At 45.0% G+C, this 20,245-nt stretch overlaps 1 protein-coding gene across 1 annotated transcript in view; it reads right to left on the reverse strand.

The window, feature by feature from the left end:
* The window catches only part of KCNQ3 (potassium voltage-gated channel subfamily Q member 3), a 312,154-nt gene that overhangs the window by 21,086 nt on the left and 270,823 nt on the right, over positions 1-20,245 (reverse strand). The window contains exon 10 of the mRNA XM_029923328.1: positions 13,814-13,840. Coding sequence (XP_029779188.1) covers positions 13,814-13,840 — 27 coding nt within the window. The remainder of the gene's footprint in view (positions 1-13,813; positions 13,841-20,245) is intronic.

Raw genomic sequence — 20,245 nt, forward strand, 5'->3', positions numbered from 1 at the left:
TAGAAGGCTATTGGCAGGATGGATAAAATTTCCTGAGCCACAAAATAGCATGTGTGTTTTTTAAATGAACTGAGATAAGTTCTCAGGATTTATGTATTATTTTACAGTGCTTCTTAATGCCAATCTCACATACCCGCATTGTCACTGAACTTGACCTCAGCAGGAGAGGAGTATATGGGGAGCTTAATTCCAGATCAATCAAGCAAGACAAAAGTAACAGCAGCCAGTGAGTCCTGGCTCAGAATCTCAGCATAAACGCCTGAGTGTTAGAAAGTTAACGAGAGGACCCTCTTGGTTCTATCTGTGTAGGGATTTAGGATTCGCCCGTTTGACATTTCAGTGTTTCATGGCAACCTCACAGTGTGAATTGCTTTGGCTATGTTTACTTGACACACCGCGGGTCACAGAGGATGGTTTACGAGAGAGAGTCCCACAGCGTTTGGAACCCAGAAGCATCACGTACAACTCAGGAAACTCAGCTCTGATATACCCCCCAGCCATCACACCTAAGAAGCTTAGGAAATTCTTCTTCCAGCAAAGTGGGTGATCAGCTTACTTCTTAATTGCGTTGCCTGAAATCCAAGACCCCAAAAGATAATCAGGTGCAAGGCAAAGTTCACTCCTGAAACTCGAACCCATCTCTGCCCTTCACTGTATGGATTTCTAGCATGTAATTCAAGCCTTGTGCTTGGAGGGTCTTAGAGGTCTTGCAAGAAAAACCTTCCTCGGGGCTGATATCAGGTTTTCTTTGACAGCTGGGGCCCCTGATTTTTCAAGTGCAGACAATTTTCAAACATAAACTGTAAAACGGGAAAGGGACAGATGGGGGACAGAAAAGTCAAGTGTGCCCTAGCAGCCATTGCCCTGGGCTCCTGCCTCAGGTCACCCCAGCCATGTTAAACCACCCAGTTCCTTGACACTCCGCTTCCTGGCCTTTGCACATGCCATGGCCTGTACCCAGGGAAACCTTCATACTTTCTTTTATCTAAATGATAAAAGAAAAGTCAGACTTTTCATCTGAAACTTGATCAAAGCCCCAAGGCGTCCTTTCCCTCTTGGTCCAAATACCTATCCATTCACTGTCCTTCCTTCCTTCCTTCCTTCCTTCCTTCCTTCCTTCCTTCTTTAAAGTTTGTTTACTTATTTTGAGAGAGAGAGAGAGAGATCAAGCTCAAGAGAAGCAGAGAGAGAGAGAGAGAGAGAGAAAGAGAGAAAGAGAGAGAGGGAAAATCCCAAGCAGGCTCCACACTGCCAGCAGGTAGCCTGATGTGAGGTTCGAACCCACAAACTGTGAGATCATGACCTGAGCCAAAATCAAGAGTCAGGTGCTCAAATGACTGAGCCACCCAGGCATCACCCATTCACTGTGTGTTCTACAGGCTTTTCTCACCCATGGCTTACTAGGGACTCTCTCACCAAAGCAGTGGTTCTCAATCAGGGACAATTTTTCCCCCCAGTGGACATTTGGCAGTGTCTGGAGTCATGTTTGGTTGACATAACTTGGAGTGCTCTTGGCTTCAGGCAAGTTAAGGTCAGAGATGCTGCTAGACATCCTATAAACACACACTCAGGGCAGCCCCTGATGACAAAGAGTTATTTATCCCACCCAAAATACCCACACTGTTGAGACTGAGAAACTAAAAGGTAAGCTATTTGTCTGCAACCTATACTTTGGTCAGATTTCCAGCATCGAACACAGCATGCTGCCCATCATAAGCATTGAAAGATTATGATAGTGGATGGATGAAGGAATACAATATTTGATCTTCTGTTAATAAAATGCATCCAATCCCAGCTGAGAGAGGGAGTTCTGTGTAGTGGAAAGAGTAACTTGTGTTCAAACCCTTGCTCTGTAGTTAATAGTTCAACTTTGGTTAAGTCATTATCTCTTCCTGGTTTACTTTTCCCACCTGTCATATAGTGATGTTATTTATTTATTCAGTAAGAATGTATTCTATACCTTGTAAGGGCTAGGCTCTTTATAACTTGCTGGGGATATGGTGGTAACTGAAACAGACATAGTTTTCAGTCTCCAGTGACGTTATGATGTGGTCAGGAAGACACACAATAAGCAAATGATGCTAGAAATCTGACCAAAAACAGAGAGTGCAGTAATGGAGAGTAACAGGGAGACAGCTTAGGTGGAGCGGTCTGGGAAGGCCTCTCGGGTGGATGGGAAGACCAATTGAGTAGCCAGTCTCCACAGTCTGGGATTAAAATGATGGTGGTCCAGGTGGTGAAGCTGAGACCTGATGGGAGAGAAAAGGCCTCACAGAAAAGGGGTGAGCACTCCCTGGGCAGAGGAATCATACACAGGTGCAAGGGGCATGAGCACTGGGTTTGTGTAACAGAAGAGAGGCACATGATCAAAACATCGTGAGTGAAAGGCAGAGTGGTATGAGGTCAGAGGCCAGATCAGCAGGGATTCCAGAAATGGGATTCAGAATAAAGAATGGAAAGTAGAAATTTATGTTTGATTTTAAGGGCACTTGGAGGCCATTAAAAGTTTTGAGAAGAGGAGAGCATATCAGCTTTGCATTTTTTCAAATGTTTATTCTATTTATCTTTGAGGTGGGGGGTTCACATGCACATGAGCAGGAGAGGGGGAGAGAGAATGCCAAGCAGGTTCTGTGCCATCAGACATGGGGCTCAAAGTCACGAACTGTGAGATCATGACCTGAGCTGAAACCAAGTGTTGGATGCTTAACCGACTGAACCACCAGGCACCCTTCAGTTTTTCATTTAAAAAAGAACACCCATGTTCCAGCATGCTATTCATGTTAGCCAGAAGGTGGAAACAGCCCAAAAGTCTATCAAGGAATGAAGAGATAAACAAAATGTGGTATATCCACATAATGGAATACTAGTCAGTCTTAAAAAGGAAGGAAATCTTCTGGACACATGCTGCAGTTCATCTTGAAAATATTATGTAAAGTGAAATAAGCAAGTAACAAAAAGATAAATACTATATTATTCTGCTTATTGACTCTAGAGGGGTCAAATTCAGAGACAAAAATAGAGTGGTGGTGGCCAAGGACTGGGAGGGGCGGAAAATGGGAGTTGTTTTTAATGGGAAGCATTGCAGTTTTTCAAGACAAAGGAGTTCTGGAGATCAGGTGCACAACAATGAGAATATATTTAACACTACTGAACTGCATACTTAAAAGTGGTTAAGCTTGGAATTTTTATATTATGTGTATATTACCATAATAAAAAATTTCAAAGAAGAGAACACAATTCCTGTTTGGTTGTGGATTGGAGAGGAATTAAAAAAAAAAAAAAGACCAATGCAGAAACCACTGATGTTTTCCAGGGACGAGATGCTGATGGCTTGGACCAGGATGGTTGCCTTGGGAAGAGACTAGAACTTTGACTTGTATTTTGGAGCCCAACCACAACAGGCTTCCCTGATGGATGTCATGTGGGAAAGGGATGGTAAGAGAGCCACTGCTAGGTTAGTGCCTACACAAATCACTAGATGGTGATGCCATATTTTTAACTGAGTGAGATGGGACCAAAAAGAAATAATGGGATTTGGAAAGAAATCAAAAGTTGAGCTTGACACATATGCAGCCACACACATACACACCTTATACAAGACTGTTGTGCAAGGCAGATTTTAGTAAATGGTGAGAATGTCCTTCATGGCTCGAATACCTTAAACTGAATATTAGATATCACTACTAAAATATTTTAGGAAAGTGGTAATATAAAAAAAATAATTTTGCTTTGTATTTGCATAAGGAAACTGGAAAGAAAGATACTCTAGGAAAAAAAAAGAAAGAAATGACCTGTAAGGGGCGGGACAGTGGAAAAGGGTTGATGGGGAAAAGAGTCAGATTATGACATTTCACTGTATGGCTCTAATATTATTTTGATTTATAAACCATGCAATGTTTTTTCTTGCAGAAAATTAAAATTAAAAAATTAAATTAAAAAGTAATTTAGCACTCTCCCCTGGGAATTGCTCAGTGGTTAGGCCATCCTGCTGAATTTTGACCCATTTCTTCAAGTTGAATCCTTTCCTGCTCTAGTCTAGATTTTTCTCACTCCCAATTCAAGTCTCTTTTGTCCCTATTCTCAAATTAATCTCTACATCCATTTTTGAACTCATAGAAGAGTTCCTAGGAGCAAGGTATGGAGAGAGACCTAGGAGTGGCACTTTTATTTATTCTTATTTTTTTAATTTTTCATTTGAGAGAGAGCATGTAAGTGGGAGCAAGGGGAAAAGAGAGAGGGAGTGGGAATCCCAAACAACTCCATGCTCAATGCAGAGCCTGACATAGGACTTGATCCCATAACTCTGGGATTTTGACTTGAACCAAAATCAAGAGTCAGACGCTCAACTGACTGAGCCACCCAGGTGTCCCTAGGAGTGGTACATTTAAATACAATTCCTCCCCTGTCCTCCTATCCAGGATATGGAATAAGATGGGCATAGTGGGGAGTAGGTGTCAATGAGATGGTGCTGTCATGGAGAAAACTCAGCAGGTAAATGGAAGAATGTCAAAGGCAAATTGTCCATAGTGAACGACTTCCTTTGGGACCAATTTTTGTGTCACCTTTGCTGGGCATGTGTCCTGGAAAAGCCACTGCAATTTCATTAAAAAAAAATAGAAAAACAAAAGTTGAGTTTGGGATGTGTTAGGAAGGCAGGCTGAAAAGCATCTTGTCAAGTAAACACTTGCAGACCTTGTCTTTCTTATCTGTAACTATAGTCCCTAAAATGCTTTCTGGGACACAGGGATGCCTAACAAATAGTTATTGAAAAAGAGGATGGATGGGGGCACGTGGGTGGCTCAGTTGACTGAGTGTCTGACTCTTGATTTCAGCTTAAATCATGATCTCACCATGGGGTCAAGCCCTGTGTTAGGCTCTGCAGTGACAGCCAGAAGCCTGCTTGGGATTCTCTCTCTGTCCCTCTTCTTCTTTCTCTCAATATAAAGAAATAAACATTAAACAAAAAGAGGCATGGATGGGTGTGAATGGATGGTGGATGGTGGTGAACAAACCAAGAGTACAGCATCACTGCAGTGAAGAGAAGAGTCTTTTGGAAGAAGTGGTCAATTTGTATTGTGTTATTTGCTGTGAAAGCCCCATGAGCACAGACTGAGGGACCAGTACAGAGCAGCCAATCCCACCTACAGGAGTTAAAGCCCTAATTTTTTCTCTTCTCTCCTTCATTCTTTCATCATTCCATCCCTCCAGATGGAAAGGATGGGGCCCAACACAAGATATTCAGCCCTCTTTCAGAAGCTTCCTTTAGCACCATGATCTGCCCCAAGAAAGAAGACAAAGAGGTAACAGAGCAAAACAAAACAAAACAAAACAAAACAAAACAAAACACCTATCACCATCCACGTGCCAAGCCTTTGAGGCTTTGGTGTCCTATTTTTTCTCTCTGAAAAAAAGACCATGAAAGAAAGTTGCTATCTTGACTTTGTTTCTTTTTAATGAAATGATAAATCTTAACGAGGGATTAGATGACAATGAAGGTGGAGTGGCATTAGGGGCTGGAACGTGACGTGCCCTCCATTGCATGAACATTGAGGAAGACAATGGCAATTCTCTAGGTGGTCACACTGTTCATAGTAGAGCTGGGGGAACAAAATAACTCATACTTTGTAGCTAGCTACAAAATGTGTTTTCCTGAAGAGAAATGAAGACTCATTTATTTATATCTTTTGTAAATTTTCCTTGGGACACCTGCATGCCAGTCTTCTTTATGGAGTTGGCATTCCTAGGGATTTCTCATATAGAAATAGATGGCATGTGGAAAGATCATAGGCCTAGGGACCCAATGCTTGTTCATTGGAAGCATGAAAGCATGAAGGAGGTAAGGGTCAAAATTAGGGCCTTTTTAGAATTTTTTTTACTGTCTATTTATTTTAGAGAGAGAGAGACAGCATGAGCAGGGGAGGGTCAGAGAGAGAGACACACACAGAATCGGAAGCAGGCTCCAGGCTCTGAGCTAGCTATCAGCACAGAGCCCGACGCGGGGCTCGAACCCACAAACCGTGAGATCATGACCTGAGCTGAAGCTGGACGCTTAACCAACTTAGCCACCCAGGCGCCCCCAAAATTAGGGTCTTAATCTTTCTCTTAGGCTGATGGAAAGCTACTACCCTGACAGACAAAAGCAAAGTGCCTCTGTGAATCCTTTCTTGATCTCCTGCTATAGGTAGAACTCAGAGCTCCCTTCCTTTGTTGTTCTCTCTACCCCTGTGTCTGTAACATTCCCGTACCAGCACCCTCCACACTACATGGTTGAAACATCTGCCTCCCCATTAGACTATGAGTTCCAATTTTCTGGGAATCTCCAGAGTCTGACATGGATCAGGGTTGTTAAAGAATGGAAGGGAAGAAAGAAGGATGGAGGGTAAGAGGGAGGAGAAAAGTATTGCAAAACTAGGATTCAAACCTATGTTGATCTGCTTTCTAAACCAGGCTTGCACCTTGTGGTAAAGACTGTAGACACAGAAAACCTAGAAGTGTGGATGACAATCAGGATAATAATAGTGATAATAATAAAAGCAAATCCTATATCGTACTCATCATGGGTAAGGCTCTCGTTTTTCAGCATCTAATTCTTACAACAGTGCTAGGAGGTAGGTGCTCTCACCATAACTATTATACAGATGGGGAAACTGAGGCATGGAGGTTTGACAACATGTTCAAGGTCATGTACTCAAGATTCTTAAAAGTGACCCACAATTCACAGTGTCCAACACAGCAAAATAACATGGGTCCAATTCTGCTGCCATGGCCACAAACTCATAGCACATAGGACCTGAAGTGGGTTAGGGATCCCCTATTACAACCTCTTCCTTCTAGTGATGAGCCAGCCTAGGCCAGGTGACTGACTGGTGGTTTCTGTTGAGGCTGAGGAAGAATGGGGACAGATAAAGCAGGGACAAGGAGGTAGGATTGTGACCCGACTGGCTGCTGGACTACAGGAACAGCTTCATGACTTGGAAATAACCCTGGTGTGTTCATCTGGTTCTCTCTCATCTGGAGAGGTTTGCACAGTTAGCTGGGCAAATGGCCTACTTGGATTCTGATCCAGCAAATCTGGGAAAATCTATGAGCATGATTCCAGGACATTTATAGCCAGTACTCAGAGGACACAAAGACTCATACACTGATGTGAGTGAGAAGCAATACACTTCTCTCTGTCACTCTCCTAGAAGAATCATTTTCTCCATGTATCCAAATCTCATGTATGAATAACATACCAATTGACCAGCCCTTATCTCTAGGGAGCATTTGCTATATACTGGGTCATAGTTATCATTCCAACCAGCCTATGAGGAGTTTCCTATTATTATCCCCACTTCACAGATAAGGACATGAGAGGCTGCCTGAGTTGCCCAAGATCATACAGTGAGTAAGTAGGGCAGCTAGTCATTGAGGTCTGATGGTCTAATTCTGGAGTCTGTTCCCAGCCCTTGTTGCTATGACTACCTCCTAATTCCACCACCTGGTTATTTTTAGTCCCTGATGAAAGAGGAGAGAGGACCACACAGCAGGAGAGAGCCAGGTAGACATAGGATCCAATCCTATTTGTGCGATTTGAGGCTGGGATTTGAGTAAGTTGTTTCACCTTACTGAGGTCTTGTGTCCTCATCTGTGCAGGGAATATTGGAATCTAACTTTCATAATTGTCCCTCTCAAAATTATGGATCCTGGATCTGCTTAGACTGCTTCCTACCTTGTAGGCAAGCTAATCATGCTTGCCTTTGGCAAGTGTGTAAGGCTGAAATGTGTTCCCCAAAAGATATGCTCAAGCCCTGACCTGATAGCTATAATGTGAGCTTATCTGGAAACAGAGTCTTTTTGGATGTGACCAAGTTGAGATGTGCTCATAATGGAAGAGGATGAGCTCTTAATCCAACCATTGGTGTCTTTATAAGATAAAGGAAAGGAAGGTTTGGGTACAGAGACACAAGTGCACACAGAGAGAAGAAGCCCACATGGAAATGGAGACAGAAAATGGAGTGTTGGGTTCACAAGGATAGGGAAGACCAAGGATGACGAGCAACCACAAGAAGCTGAGAGGAGTCAAGGTAAGGGTCTTCCCTACAGCTACTGGAAGAATAATGCTCTTGATTCCTTGATTTCTTGACATATTGATTTTGGATGTCCATCCTCCACAACAGTGAGATGATCAATTTCTATTAATCTAAGTCACCCGTTTATGGTCATTTGTTATGGCAGCCTCAGGAAACTAAGGCAGCAAACAATGAGGGAATATTGGGTACACAAGGACTCTTTTCAGACTAATAACCAAGCCAGAGAGCTGCGACACATTTTTGTGTGCTAAGGAATGATGTGCTCATAGGTAGACAGGCTTCATGTCCATGAAGGGTAGGGAGGACCATCTTTTGCATACGTTAGCAAAGCCATAAAAATGCAATTTCCACACAATTAGAAGAATTGAGAAGAAATCTCTGGTCCTCTGCTAGCCCCACCTTCTGGAAGTGGGAGAATTGTCTGATTATGGGGTGTGTGAAATAGCCATTGACTCATCTTTTCGACTGGGTGAGTTTCCATATTGAAAGTCAGTTCGGTATTCAAAGTCATATGTAGTTTCTCTCTGGCTGTCAGTGCTCCATGGGGTCAGACAAGGGATGGCCCCATGTGCCTGGCTGGGAGAGTGTCTGCTCTGTGTGGCTGGTCCTAAGGCCAAACGTAGTGGGAAGTGTTAAGATACTGTTTCTCTGAAGCCGATCCCATTTACCCAGCAAAGGTGGCCTATATTTCGATCCATTCCTGCTTCCTATTTCTCAATTAGCTCATATTTCAGAGGCAAAGGAGTACTATAAATAGGTACTCCCTCATATTCCAAAAGGAATATTGAGACTAAGCCCTCAGGGCATATTGGGGATGTCTCTGAGGTTAAATAAAATTGGTCCAAATCTTACCTCTGCATCTCAGCTACTCTATAGCCTGGGGCCAATGTTGCAGGGATTACATGGCAGGACAAAATATTACTAGCTATGGAATTGTGTCCTGGTCTCTTATTTTGCTCCTAGGTAACAATTTTCCCATCAGCAAAATTAGGGGATTGGATTAATTGATCTCTAAATTCCTGCATACCTTTAACAGTCATTGATTCCAGGGTGTGGAAAGAGATTTATTGCCAATGTCACCTGTCACCCTGTGAGATCAATTTCATGGGGCCAATGTCACAGGGAAGAAGTAAAGCGTGAATTATACCTCCTCTGATAGCAGGGACTCCAGCTACAGAGAGCCAAGGAGGAGTAGAAGGAAACAAAATAAGCCAAAGGGGACACCCACAGTTACTGATTACAGTCACCTAAGTGTTCCCGAGGACTTGAAAGGCACGGCAGTGTGGCTGGGTCCACACATTACAGAGCTAGATGAACCAGATCGAGTTTTGTTCTTGCTACCATCTAGCTGCAGGGCCCTGTGCAAATCACTTGCCTCTATGAATTATTGTGATTATATTTAAAGTCTTTGACCCAAAGAAGGATCCTCTGCTAAATATGAGAGCTCTGCAGTGGGAAGGACATAAACTAGATAGGAGAGAAAAGATGCTCGGATGAACATCTTCCCTCTCCAAAGATCGATACAGAAGAGCAGAGTCCTGGATGCTGCTGTTAAGATTGAATTGTTTGAAAATACAAAGTAAGAAATAGGGCTCAAGCAAGCAGTTACTGTCAACACGTTACCTGTTTTGAAAATTCACAAAAACATGATTTTCTATCAGACAAATACCTTTAATTATCAGCTCTGCTGCATGTCTACTGAATAGTTGCAACTGATGTTTAAAATGATGTTCCTACCATAAACGATCAGTCTTTTCTGGTATAATCTATAGCTAAATGAGCCTTGGCATGGTCTATTGTTGATGTTCTTTAATGCAGTATTATTTTTAGGCATTTTAAAGTTTTCAGGTAGAATTTTTATGCCTGTCATGGGCAATTGGCATATTTGTCTGCTTTATGTTTCATCCCCGATACTCTGGAGAAAAGGACACTTGTTCCGCTGGGGCACTGATTCCTCCCAACTTCAACCAAGTGACTCTATTGCGAGCTGTCAAATATAGCATCTTGAACCCACACCACTCACTCTTCTAACAGGTGGACACAGGACACAGAGTTTGGCCAGTAGTAGCCTCTTTTTCTCTGAGTCATACAGATTGTCCATTGTGACTCCATATGGGTTAATCTAAGTGCTTCCCTGGGATTTCTCAAATTAGAGTCGAGTGAAGGACAGATAAAGAGGGAAAAATAAGTGACCATATGGCTGCTTGGATCCACATCTTCATCAGTATGCAGAATGGCAGCAAGAAAACGAAACCAGAAAGGAGAAGTGGAGATGAGAGAGGAAAAGAGAAATCCCAGAAGACTTCCATTCCTTGTTTCCTGGGGATCTCACCCCCTCTGTTGGGTGACTATGTGAGCCATTACATCTCCCTCTTAGTCCAGGGTAGTTTAAGTTGGGTTTATGACACTTATAGAATAAGAGTTTGTCCATCCACCCCCCCCATCCATCCAGCCAGCCACCAGCCAGCCAGCCACCCACTTTTTTCAGTAAGTTAATATCTCCTGAAAGCTAACCATGCCTCAAGCTGTGTCCAAGGCATTGTTTTAGGTGCTGGAGATAACACAGTGAACAAAACAAAGTCTAGCATTTTATCGAGTATAGAAGGCAAATGAGAAACAAATACATAGTATATTAGATGTTCATCAATGTTAACAATAATAATGAAGTAGAAGTAAGGGCACAGAGACTGATGGAGTGTGGGTAGAGGGTCCAAGAAGGGCTCTCTCCGGAGGTGACATTAGACAGAGTCCCAACTGAAATGAAGGAATGAGCTATATGAAGAGGTGAAATAGAAGTTCTTGGCCGAGAGTGAACAAATGTCAAGTTCATGTGTCTGTGAGACTAACTGAGCTCACTCTCTACTCCTGAGTACAAGGAGGGCATAGCAATGTTGCAATGGGCACCAGCCTGATGTGATCTGGTCCAGTCAGAAAGACCCAAACTCGAAATCCCCACCTTGTTTACTTCTGTGCTTGGTTCAGTTACTAGTTAACTAAATGCTTGAGTTCAGTCTCCACACAGGTAACATGATGATACAAAACTCCCTTCATTAAGCCACTTATTTATTCATTCAGCAAATATTTGGGGCAGAGGTATACCTTACCCTTTAGGCACCATGTTAGCTCATGGTCTAGAGAGGACAAGAGATCAAGTTTTGACTATATACAAAACAGGCCATAATAGGGAAGTTCTGAGTCTGACCGAGGTCACCATGAGGGGTAAGAAGAGATGAAGGTGTGTGTGTGTGTGTGTGTGTCGCTGCCTCTGTTTTTATAAGAATTAAGACAACCTAGGAAATGTGCTCAGCTCCTTGTAGGCCCACAAGAGAAGCTGGTTCTCTACCTTCTGATTAGCCTCAGAATCATAGGTTCCAAGAAGCATAAAATGATCGGAGCCAACCTCCCAGCCACTGTAGGAAGTCAGCCAGATCGAAGTTCCTCAAACAAGTCTGCACGAATCAAAGCAGTCAACGCAACCCCATCCTCGGGACTAGAGAAGCTTATCTCTCTGTCAACACTTTGGGGTGCAGGGCGGGGTAGGGGGAGGCAGCAACAACTTTGTAAGCAACCATGGGTTTGAGATCTTTCCAATAACTTAATGAAATTTCTTTTTCTTATCCCAACACAGAACTGAGCTATGTTAAGTCACAGAGGACAGAACACTTACATCAGCCCAACAAATAAACAGAAGTGTGGACCACCCATGCTTGGAGCGGGCAGGAGATGAGCCCCAATCTGATTCCAGTTATCTAGAAGATAATGAGTATGACTGGAACACTAGTTAGCTGGCAGCTTGTTGAAGAAGCTAACACAAAGGCGGAGAATGGCCATCGGCAAGCACACATCTAATGCAAGTGCCCACTGCTGACCATTCTCTCACTTTTCTCCCAGCCCTCTTGGGTAAAGGAATTGATGCCTCTGTTGACAGTTCACCCATAACTTCTTCCAGGTCTCACACCCCACCTCCTGGTTGTAATCACACCTGGTATCTCACCTGCCAATCTGTCAGACAACCCGTTTGCAGAACAAATGCAAAATACTTGCACCTGAGCCCGGACAAGGGCGACTGAGTGGCTTCTGTAACTGACCTTGTTCTTCTTCCACGCGGGACGGGGAGCCAGCCAACACCAGGAACTCTAACCCTGAGAAATCATCAAATGTGTTTTCCTTCTGCCCCCCTAACAGAGTTCTTGAGAGGTGCATGAGCACCTTGCTGAGATTCCTGATAGCCCCTTTCTGATAACCATGGTGGCATCCCTACCAAAGCCTCAGAAGGCATCGACCAGGCTCTCTCTCATGAAGCCAGAAGTGCATAATCCAATGCACAGTGGTATATTGAGCGTAAATTCCAATTTGGCTGAACTTAATTCCTGTCTGTATATAAAAGGCTCTCGAGTAGATGTGGCAATTCACTTACAGTGTCAATGCCTGCATGATGCAAAACCCTGTGGATCACAAGAGAAGGAGAGGATGAGGTACCCCCTTGGCAGTCTTGGGGTGAGTCTGCCCTCTTTTATGGATGCCTCGGCTTCTATAGATGTATCTGGGAGAGGATATCTGGGGTGTCTTCCCACCTGCCTCTGTGAGCTGCTGCAGGTCCTCTAGCAAATGTGCTCTGACGTTGTCTTTGTCACTCATTCCTGCCCTCCTCTACCATCTCCCCAAATGCCCCGATAGTCCAAACCGGGTCCAGGCAAGGAACGCTCCATCCATTTGAAAACACGCACAAAACAAACCGGAAGTCCTAACTGTTCTGTGCATGATTTAACTGGTGTGTCTGTAGCTGTTTCTTCTGAGAGGGATGATGTATGGGATGGGGCCCCATCATGGACTCCATTCAAGAGGATTTGACTCAGCTCCTCAAAGGTCACTGTCTTCAAGTATTTCACCTACGATGTGGCCCAGGGTCTTGCTGCACTCTCTGCCCGGATTCTGCCAATTCTAGAAGGACAGTTGTTGAACTTTGTGTCCACAAGATGACAACAAGGCCTCACAAGTAGTTGCTCAACATAATAGAGTAAATGCTGTCTGTATTTATAGTGATTTATATTTATAGATATATAAATAAACTGACATTTGTGAGAGTATATTTTTTCTTTACAATCTCAAGCAGGGTCCACAGTGTCCCCCATACTGTGACATCTTGAGAGGGAGAGAGAAGGGAGGGGCAGCAAAGTGTTCACAATGCAGAAGCCCAACAGTCGTGCTGGGCTCTGCAGCAGCCTGGAGTGAGCATGGCTTTCTGGGGATCGTGAATTACAGTCCCGATTCACTTTCTGGGAGCCATCTGTGAACCCAAGAAGCCAATGAGGCAATATATAATGGAAAGAAGATGGTCTTAATATCCAGACCTGAGCCTGAATGTTGGTCTTGCCACTCAGTCGCTGTGTGGCCCAAGGGGGATAACCCAAACTCTCTGAGCCTCAATCTGAATCCGCAGTTGGGAGTACTCGGGACTGTCTCACACTGCGGTAGTGAGGACCAAAGGAGATAAACATACATGGGACTCTGGGCACAGAACCGCATCCTGCTCACTAAGTGGCTGTGGCCATGATCACAGTTGACGTGTCCCTGAGGACATTAACATGAAAATGGCAGAGGAATATGGCAGTCGGCAATAGCAGTGAGCCCCAGACTGTCTCATGGCCAGCATGCTGCCCCAAGACCCTCCACCTTGTTGAAATGGACCCTCTGTCCCGACATGGTGGTGGGAAGAAGGCAATTTGTGATCAGAAACGTACCTGGCTGCTGCCTCCAGCTGCTCTTTCCTAGGAGGGGATGAGAAAGAAAAACATCAAGAAAGTATAAATTACATTAACAGTTTCCCCTTTCCCCACAATGTGCCTGAAGTTTCCCTTTCACAAAGATGGCGGGGCACAGTGGAGCTCTAAGACAAGATGGCCAGTGTGCCTGGGAACCAGCAAATGGGAACAGGGTTCCCCAGCGAGAACCGAGGCCCTACTGCAATGGCGTGGGTCCACATTTTCAGGGCTCTTCCAGGACACTCACTCATTTACTCACCCAGAGAATGGTTGCTGAATACCTCCTCTGGCTCAGGCCTTTGCGCTGGGCTCAGGGGATTGGTGTAGCAGTGGGGACAGACCAGAAAACCAGGATTCATCACTCAGCAGCCACACACCCCATCACTCTGTCACCACTACGTCATTGTAGTCAACATCACCACCATCATTGCTAATATTTATTGAGCAATAATTATTAGGCAGATACCATTTTGAGTTCTTTTCATAGATGAACTCATTTACTCCTCAAAACAACTCTGTGCAGGAAGTCGTATTATCATTCCCATTTCCTTGATGACAAGTCTAAGGCACGGAGAGGTTAAGAAAGTTGCTTAAGATCTTATGGTTAAGAAGTAGCAGACTCAGGATGCGAACCCAGCTGATCCGGCTCCAGAGCCCCATTCCCCAACCCCCCCTGCCATCCTGACCATGAGGCCACATGGGATATGCACACATTCTAGACTCTGAGCTTTTGCACAGGCTCTGTCCAGAACAAGACTGCTCATCCTTCAAGTTCTGGCTAGAAAGACCCCTGATGGAGTTTCTTATCCAACCCCCAGAGTCTAGGCTGAGCTCATCTCTTCACTTGAGGCACTGTATTAGGATCACACTGTTTTATAATCACATGGTAGTTCTATGGTCCACTTGGGGCAGGCCCTCTGTTGTTTTCAGCTCTGAAATCTGAGCGCCCCATGCCCTGGTACATGGTAAATGCACAATAAATACTGAAGGAGTAAGTGGACTATCACTGGGATCTCGCAGTGGGAGAAAGGAGGAGAGAATATGAGGCATCATGATGGAGAAGCCAAGGGACCTGCTGGGGGTTTCCAGCTCATGGCTCAGTTTCCACACTAGTCCCAGGTGGCCTTGGGAAGGTCACTTCCTCTAGGCCCATCTCTCTGCCTGAAGCATGCACACAGAAAATGCTCCACCTTTCTAGAATGCTCTGCCTGCCTCTGAATGTTCTGGATGTCTGCCTCTGGAGGTGAGGAAAGCACTGAGAGGAGAAGAAAATGGTGAGGGATGGGTGGAGGGCAGGACGTGCACTGGGGTGATGTGGGAAGCAGTGTTAAAGAAACAGAGCCCCCCACCCCCATTCTTTTCTCTCTCTCCAAGACAAGGATTCTATGCCATCTCCATCATCATACTTCTCGCCTCTGGCTTCCCCAACCCCAGGCTATGAATTTGGCTCACTTCTGAGAGAAATCTGCCCCATGTCCCACCACCAGGTCAGCAGCCACATACACCTGGTCCTGCCTTTCTGAGGGCTCCTTCTGAGCATGTGGATGCAGGATCCATGATCCTGACGTCCATCCTCCACTTGTGCTTCAGAACCCACACTTCTGGCCGCTCTCTCCTCTAGCCCTTGTCCATATTGATCCCTCTCCATTAGACCCTTCTGGTCAAGGAAAATGCCCCGGCCCCACATTCCGCTCCAGCTGTCCCGTGCACTTCCTGTCCCCACATGCTCATTTCATGTCACTCTTCACTCCTTGCAAGCTGCCCTCAAGGCCCCAACACACTCCAAGCGATAAACATCCAGTGGCCACTTCCCTGTTCGTGTCTCCACCAACCTTGTGATAGGATCAGCACAGTGGTCCCTTTTCCGTTCCCTGTCATGCCCTCAGTGCCCAACACAGTATTTGCCCATGAGAGAGGTTCAGTAAATGCGTGGTGAATGAATGAATGAATGAATGAGGTAAAGAGATAAAAGATTTGTAACCACATTCCAGACAGGGCGTTTTAGCCCTGTTGTCACTGACAGTGGTTTCCTAGGCTGCGTAGTATCTTCTTTTCCTGCGATGACACCAATACTTCCTTCCAGCTCAGATTCAACCAGTGGAGACTGGACACCTGCTGTAACAGGTGTTTCCACACATCCTATCTGATTTGACCTTTGTAACAATAATCTTCAGAAAGGGGTATTCTTATCCCAGTAACCCTTGCCTCCTCTTACTTTTACCCAATTTTCTCCCTGAAAAACTCTGTCTTCCTAGAGATACAATAGGCTTTGGCATAAGACCTGGGTTCTCCTCTTTACTTACTGAGGGCCGCGGGGCGACATTAGGTGAGCTAATGAATCTCACTGATGCTGATTCTTCCCCTATAATGTCTGGCCTATGAAAATAGAGTTACCTCTTCTGCTGCTCTTTCAGAGGATTCTAACGATTCAATGAGATAGCATGCACAAAAGCAGGTCCATGTCACTTGGCCAACGGGAAGGATGACTAGATATGTCCTCCTTCTCCATTGCTAAGCACTCCAATAACCTTGAGGCTGGTCATAAAGGAACAGGCTCTGGTGATACAAAAAATTACCTGAGTCTTCTAGGTCAAGAGGCTTCTACCTCTGGGGCCTAAGTCTTATCTCCATTTTAGTTCTAATGTCTAATGATTTCAGAGCCACGATGTCCAATATGGTAGCCAGGAGTCACATCTGACTATTTAACTTGAAATTAAATAAAATGGAAAAGGTGATTCCTCAACTGCATGAGTAACAGACAGATGCTCAAAAGCCACATCTGGCTAGTGGTACCACATTAGACAGCACAGCTGTTCTGTAGATCATTCTACCACCATTTTTAGGGAACCAAATGGCATGCAGGTTCCCTGTCAGTGGAAAGCAACATGTAGGTTTTTTTTTTAATTTTTAATGTTTATTTTGGGAGGAGGTGGAGGTGCAGAGAGAGGGGGACAGAGGGTTTGAAGCAGGCTCTGGCTGACAGCAGAGGGCTCAATGTGGGGCTCAAACTCTGAGCTCATGAACCATGAGGTCATGACCTGAGTTGAAGTTGGACGCTTAACCAACTGCCCCACCCAGGTGCCCCGACACGTAGTTTCTAAGGTCTGCCATCATCAGTGCTTGCACATAACAATGTACAACCACCATCCCCTGAGGTCCCCCCCCCCATATTACCTGCCAATAAATCAGAAGATCTGGGCTTCAACTCATAGCTCTCTAAAATTCTTTATAATTCAGATTTATAAAGATTTATAAAAATTATAAATTATAAAAAGATGTATAAACATTTATAAATTTATAATTTTAAATAGTAGCAGAAAATAAAAAGAAAAAGGCGACACTGCCTTCTATCAGCACTAGGCCTAAACAGATACAGCCTGCGAATTCACAAAGGACTGCACTGAACTCTGATACAACCCCATCCTCGGGCTGGGTGACACAATGTCATCCTTCCAGATCTTTGAGCGGCATATAAGATGATGCCACCACAGAAGGCAGTCTGGCAGTTCCTCAACAAGTTAAACACAGGGTTACCAACTCCACTCCCAAGTATACGCCCAAGAGAACTGAAAACTTTATGTCCACACAACGTGTACATCAGCATAACAGCCGGAAAGTGGAAACAACCCAAATGTGCGTCACCTGATGAGTGGATAAACAAAATGGCACACCCATCATAGAATATCACTCATCCATACAAAGGAATCAATTTCTGATACACGGGACCACCTGGATGAGACCTGAAAACATGCTAAGTGCAAGAAACCACACATAAATGACTACATATTACACAATTTCATTTTTCTATGAAAAGTCCAGAACAGGTAGAATAGAGGCAGAAAATAGGCTAGGATTGCAGGGGCTGAGGGAAAGAAGGAGTCAGGAGCAACTCCTAATGGGTGCAGGGTTTCTTTCTGAAACAATAAAATGTTCAGGAATGAGGCAGTGGTGATGAATGCTCAACTTTGTGACTATACTAAAAACCACAGAATTGTTCACTTTCAAGGGGTACTTTTCAGTGTAAGTGAAACCCTCTTACAGTATGTGAAACACGCCTCAATAAAGTTATTTTTTTAAGCATAAACAAAAGAAAAAAAAACCTGGTGAGGACACACCAGTGAATTATCACCATTACCATTCAAAGTATGGAGGGGGTTGGCATTTGGGGACATTCTTTTCCAGAGGGACAGTGTGTTTCGGAATGGTTGCTAACTGACTCTGTGTGGACTTGGTAAGTCTCACTAGTGACTTTATACTTTTGTCTAAGAAAAGAAAGAAAGAAAGAAAGAAAGAAAGAAAGAAAGAAAGAAAGGGAGGGAGGGAGGGAGGGAGGGAGGGAGGGAGGAAAAGAAAGAAAGGAAGAAAGAAAAAGAAAGAAACAAGGAAAGAAAGGAAGAAAGAAAAAGAAAGAGAAGGAGGGAGAGAGGGAGGAAAAGAAAGAAAGAAAGAAGAAAGGAAAGGAAGAAAGAAAAGAAAGAAAAAAGGAAGAAAGGAAAGAAAGGAAGGAAGAAAGAAAGAAAGAAGAAAGGAAAGGAAGAAAGAAAGAAAGAAAGAAAGAAAGGAAGAAAGAAAAGAAAGAGAAAGCAAGCAACACGTGTCCTCTCTCGGTTTAAAAGCCACCCCCCCATGACAGCAGCCCTGAACCACAGGTTGCAGTCTCCTTCGAGTCTCTGACAGTCAGGACAATACCTTATTTATAATAAATCACTCCAAAAGAATAGGCCTTTTGCCAGGACCTTGGGCCGCATAGCAAACAGAAATCATCTTGGTTCCGAGGTCAGAGTGGTTGCACATGTGTTTGTCCGAGGTCCAAGGTCACTCTGGCCTTTTCAAGGGAGGTCACCTGCCCCTTCGAAGGCTCTTGTGACCGAAAAGAAGACTGACATTATCGCCGACCCGAAATGATTATGGCAAAAATGGAATTTAGAATCAAAGGGAACCTCGGAGGCCATCATCTGAGCCAATGAACCTAATGACCATGACCGGTAAGAGATGCAGTCTAGAAACCCAAACATTGTCACTGGGTTCCGGAAGCCTTGATTCTTCCATCTGTTTGACTCCTCCATCAGCCACAACTCATGGAGATACCCCCCTCTGCTTATTCCCTTTCAGGTCCCCCCTCCACCGCCCTTCTCAAGCATCTCTCTTGGGCTAAGCACTGGCTGGCTCTCACCCTGAATCCTGAAGTCATTTGTGAGCTGGTCTCCTTGCCTAGAATCCTGAGCCTGCCAGTCCGCCTCCACGCCCTTCCTGAAACACACATCTGATCATGTCATACTTGGGCTCAAACGGCTTCTCTCTGCCCTGGGATCAAGGTCCAGTTCCTTTGCCAGTCACCTGTCATTGGCGGATTGGATGCCTTGAGTAGAAACAGCACCTGCCACTAGGGTCTCTGCGGGAATGAGATAGGAGAAGCGAGCAGGGGCCTAAGCTTTCAAAGCCCTGTAGCTCACGGTAAGGATTTGGACTTTATTCCCTTTGTCACGGTCATCCATTGGAAGGTTTGATGCAGTGAAATGATCCAGAAGAACCCATGTCTCTTGAGTTTCCCTAAATCTGTACCACAATCTGGTGATGGGGTGGAGGGATAATTGAGGCTGGGATCCGAGACTGGTTACAAGTGGTGGATGGGGAGGGAGGGGCCCCTTGGCTATGATCAGGTCCCCCTAGGACCCCTGAAACCAAAGGGCTGAGGCAGAAACAGGCTTCAGAGCAGGGCTCAGCTCAGGTATGAGGCTCAGGGTCCCTCTATTCTTCCTCCCAACTAGGAATCCGACGGCAGTTCCTCATTCTACCCACACGCGTAAACTCCAGCTCAGGACCGTGGCGTCTAAACCCAGAGAAGCACGGCCTGTTTCAGCAGCTAAGGTCAAAACAGACCATGGGCTCTGGTGGCCTTTTGATGGCAGACATTGGCCAAAATGCCCTAAGTTTCTGAGGCCCAGCTTCGCCCCCCTGTGAGAGGAGCCTGGTGACCAGACCACTCAGCCTGTCTTGGGGAGGGGACCTTAAGCCGCTCTGTTGGACTTGCCCTCAGGCGTCCGTCCAAGATATTTTATTGGGCCAGCACCGTGGAAAGGGTCTAAGGCTGGTATAGGACTTGGGCTCCCCAAACCCTCCACTCATTTTTTTTCAATGTTTATTTATTTTTGGGAGAGAGGGAGTGTGAGCAGAGGAGGAGCAGAGAGAGGTGTGGACAGAAGATCGAATGTGCAGGCCCTGTGCACTGTGAGATCATGACCCGAGTCACAGTCAGATGCTCAGCCAAGTGAGTCACCCAGACATGCACCCCCACCCCCGAGCCCACTGACTTTAATGCTACTGAAATGTAGCAGGCTCTGGCCTGCTTCCTAGGCAGCCTGGGAGGGCTGATTGGAGTATGAACTTGGATACCTTGAATGGACTGGATGT

This window comes from Suricata suricatta, chromosome 15, assembly GCF_006229205.1.
Source record: "Suricata suricatta isolate VVHF042 chromosome 15, meerkat_22Aug2017_6uvM2_HiC, whole genome shotgun sequence".
Classification (NCBI taxonomy): Eukaryota; Metazoa; Chordata; class Mammalia; order Carnivora; family Herpestidae; genus Suricata; species Suricata suricatta.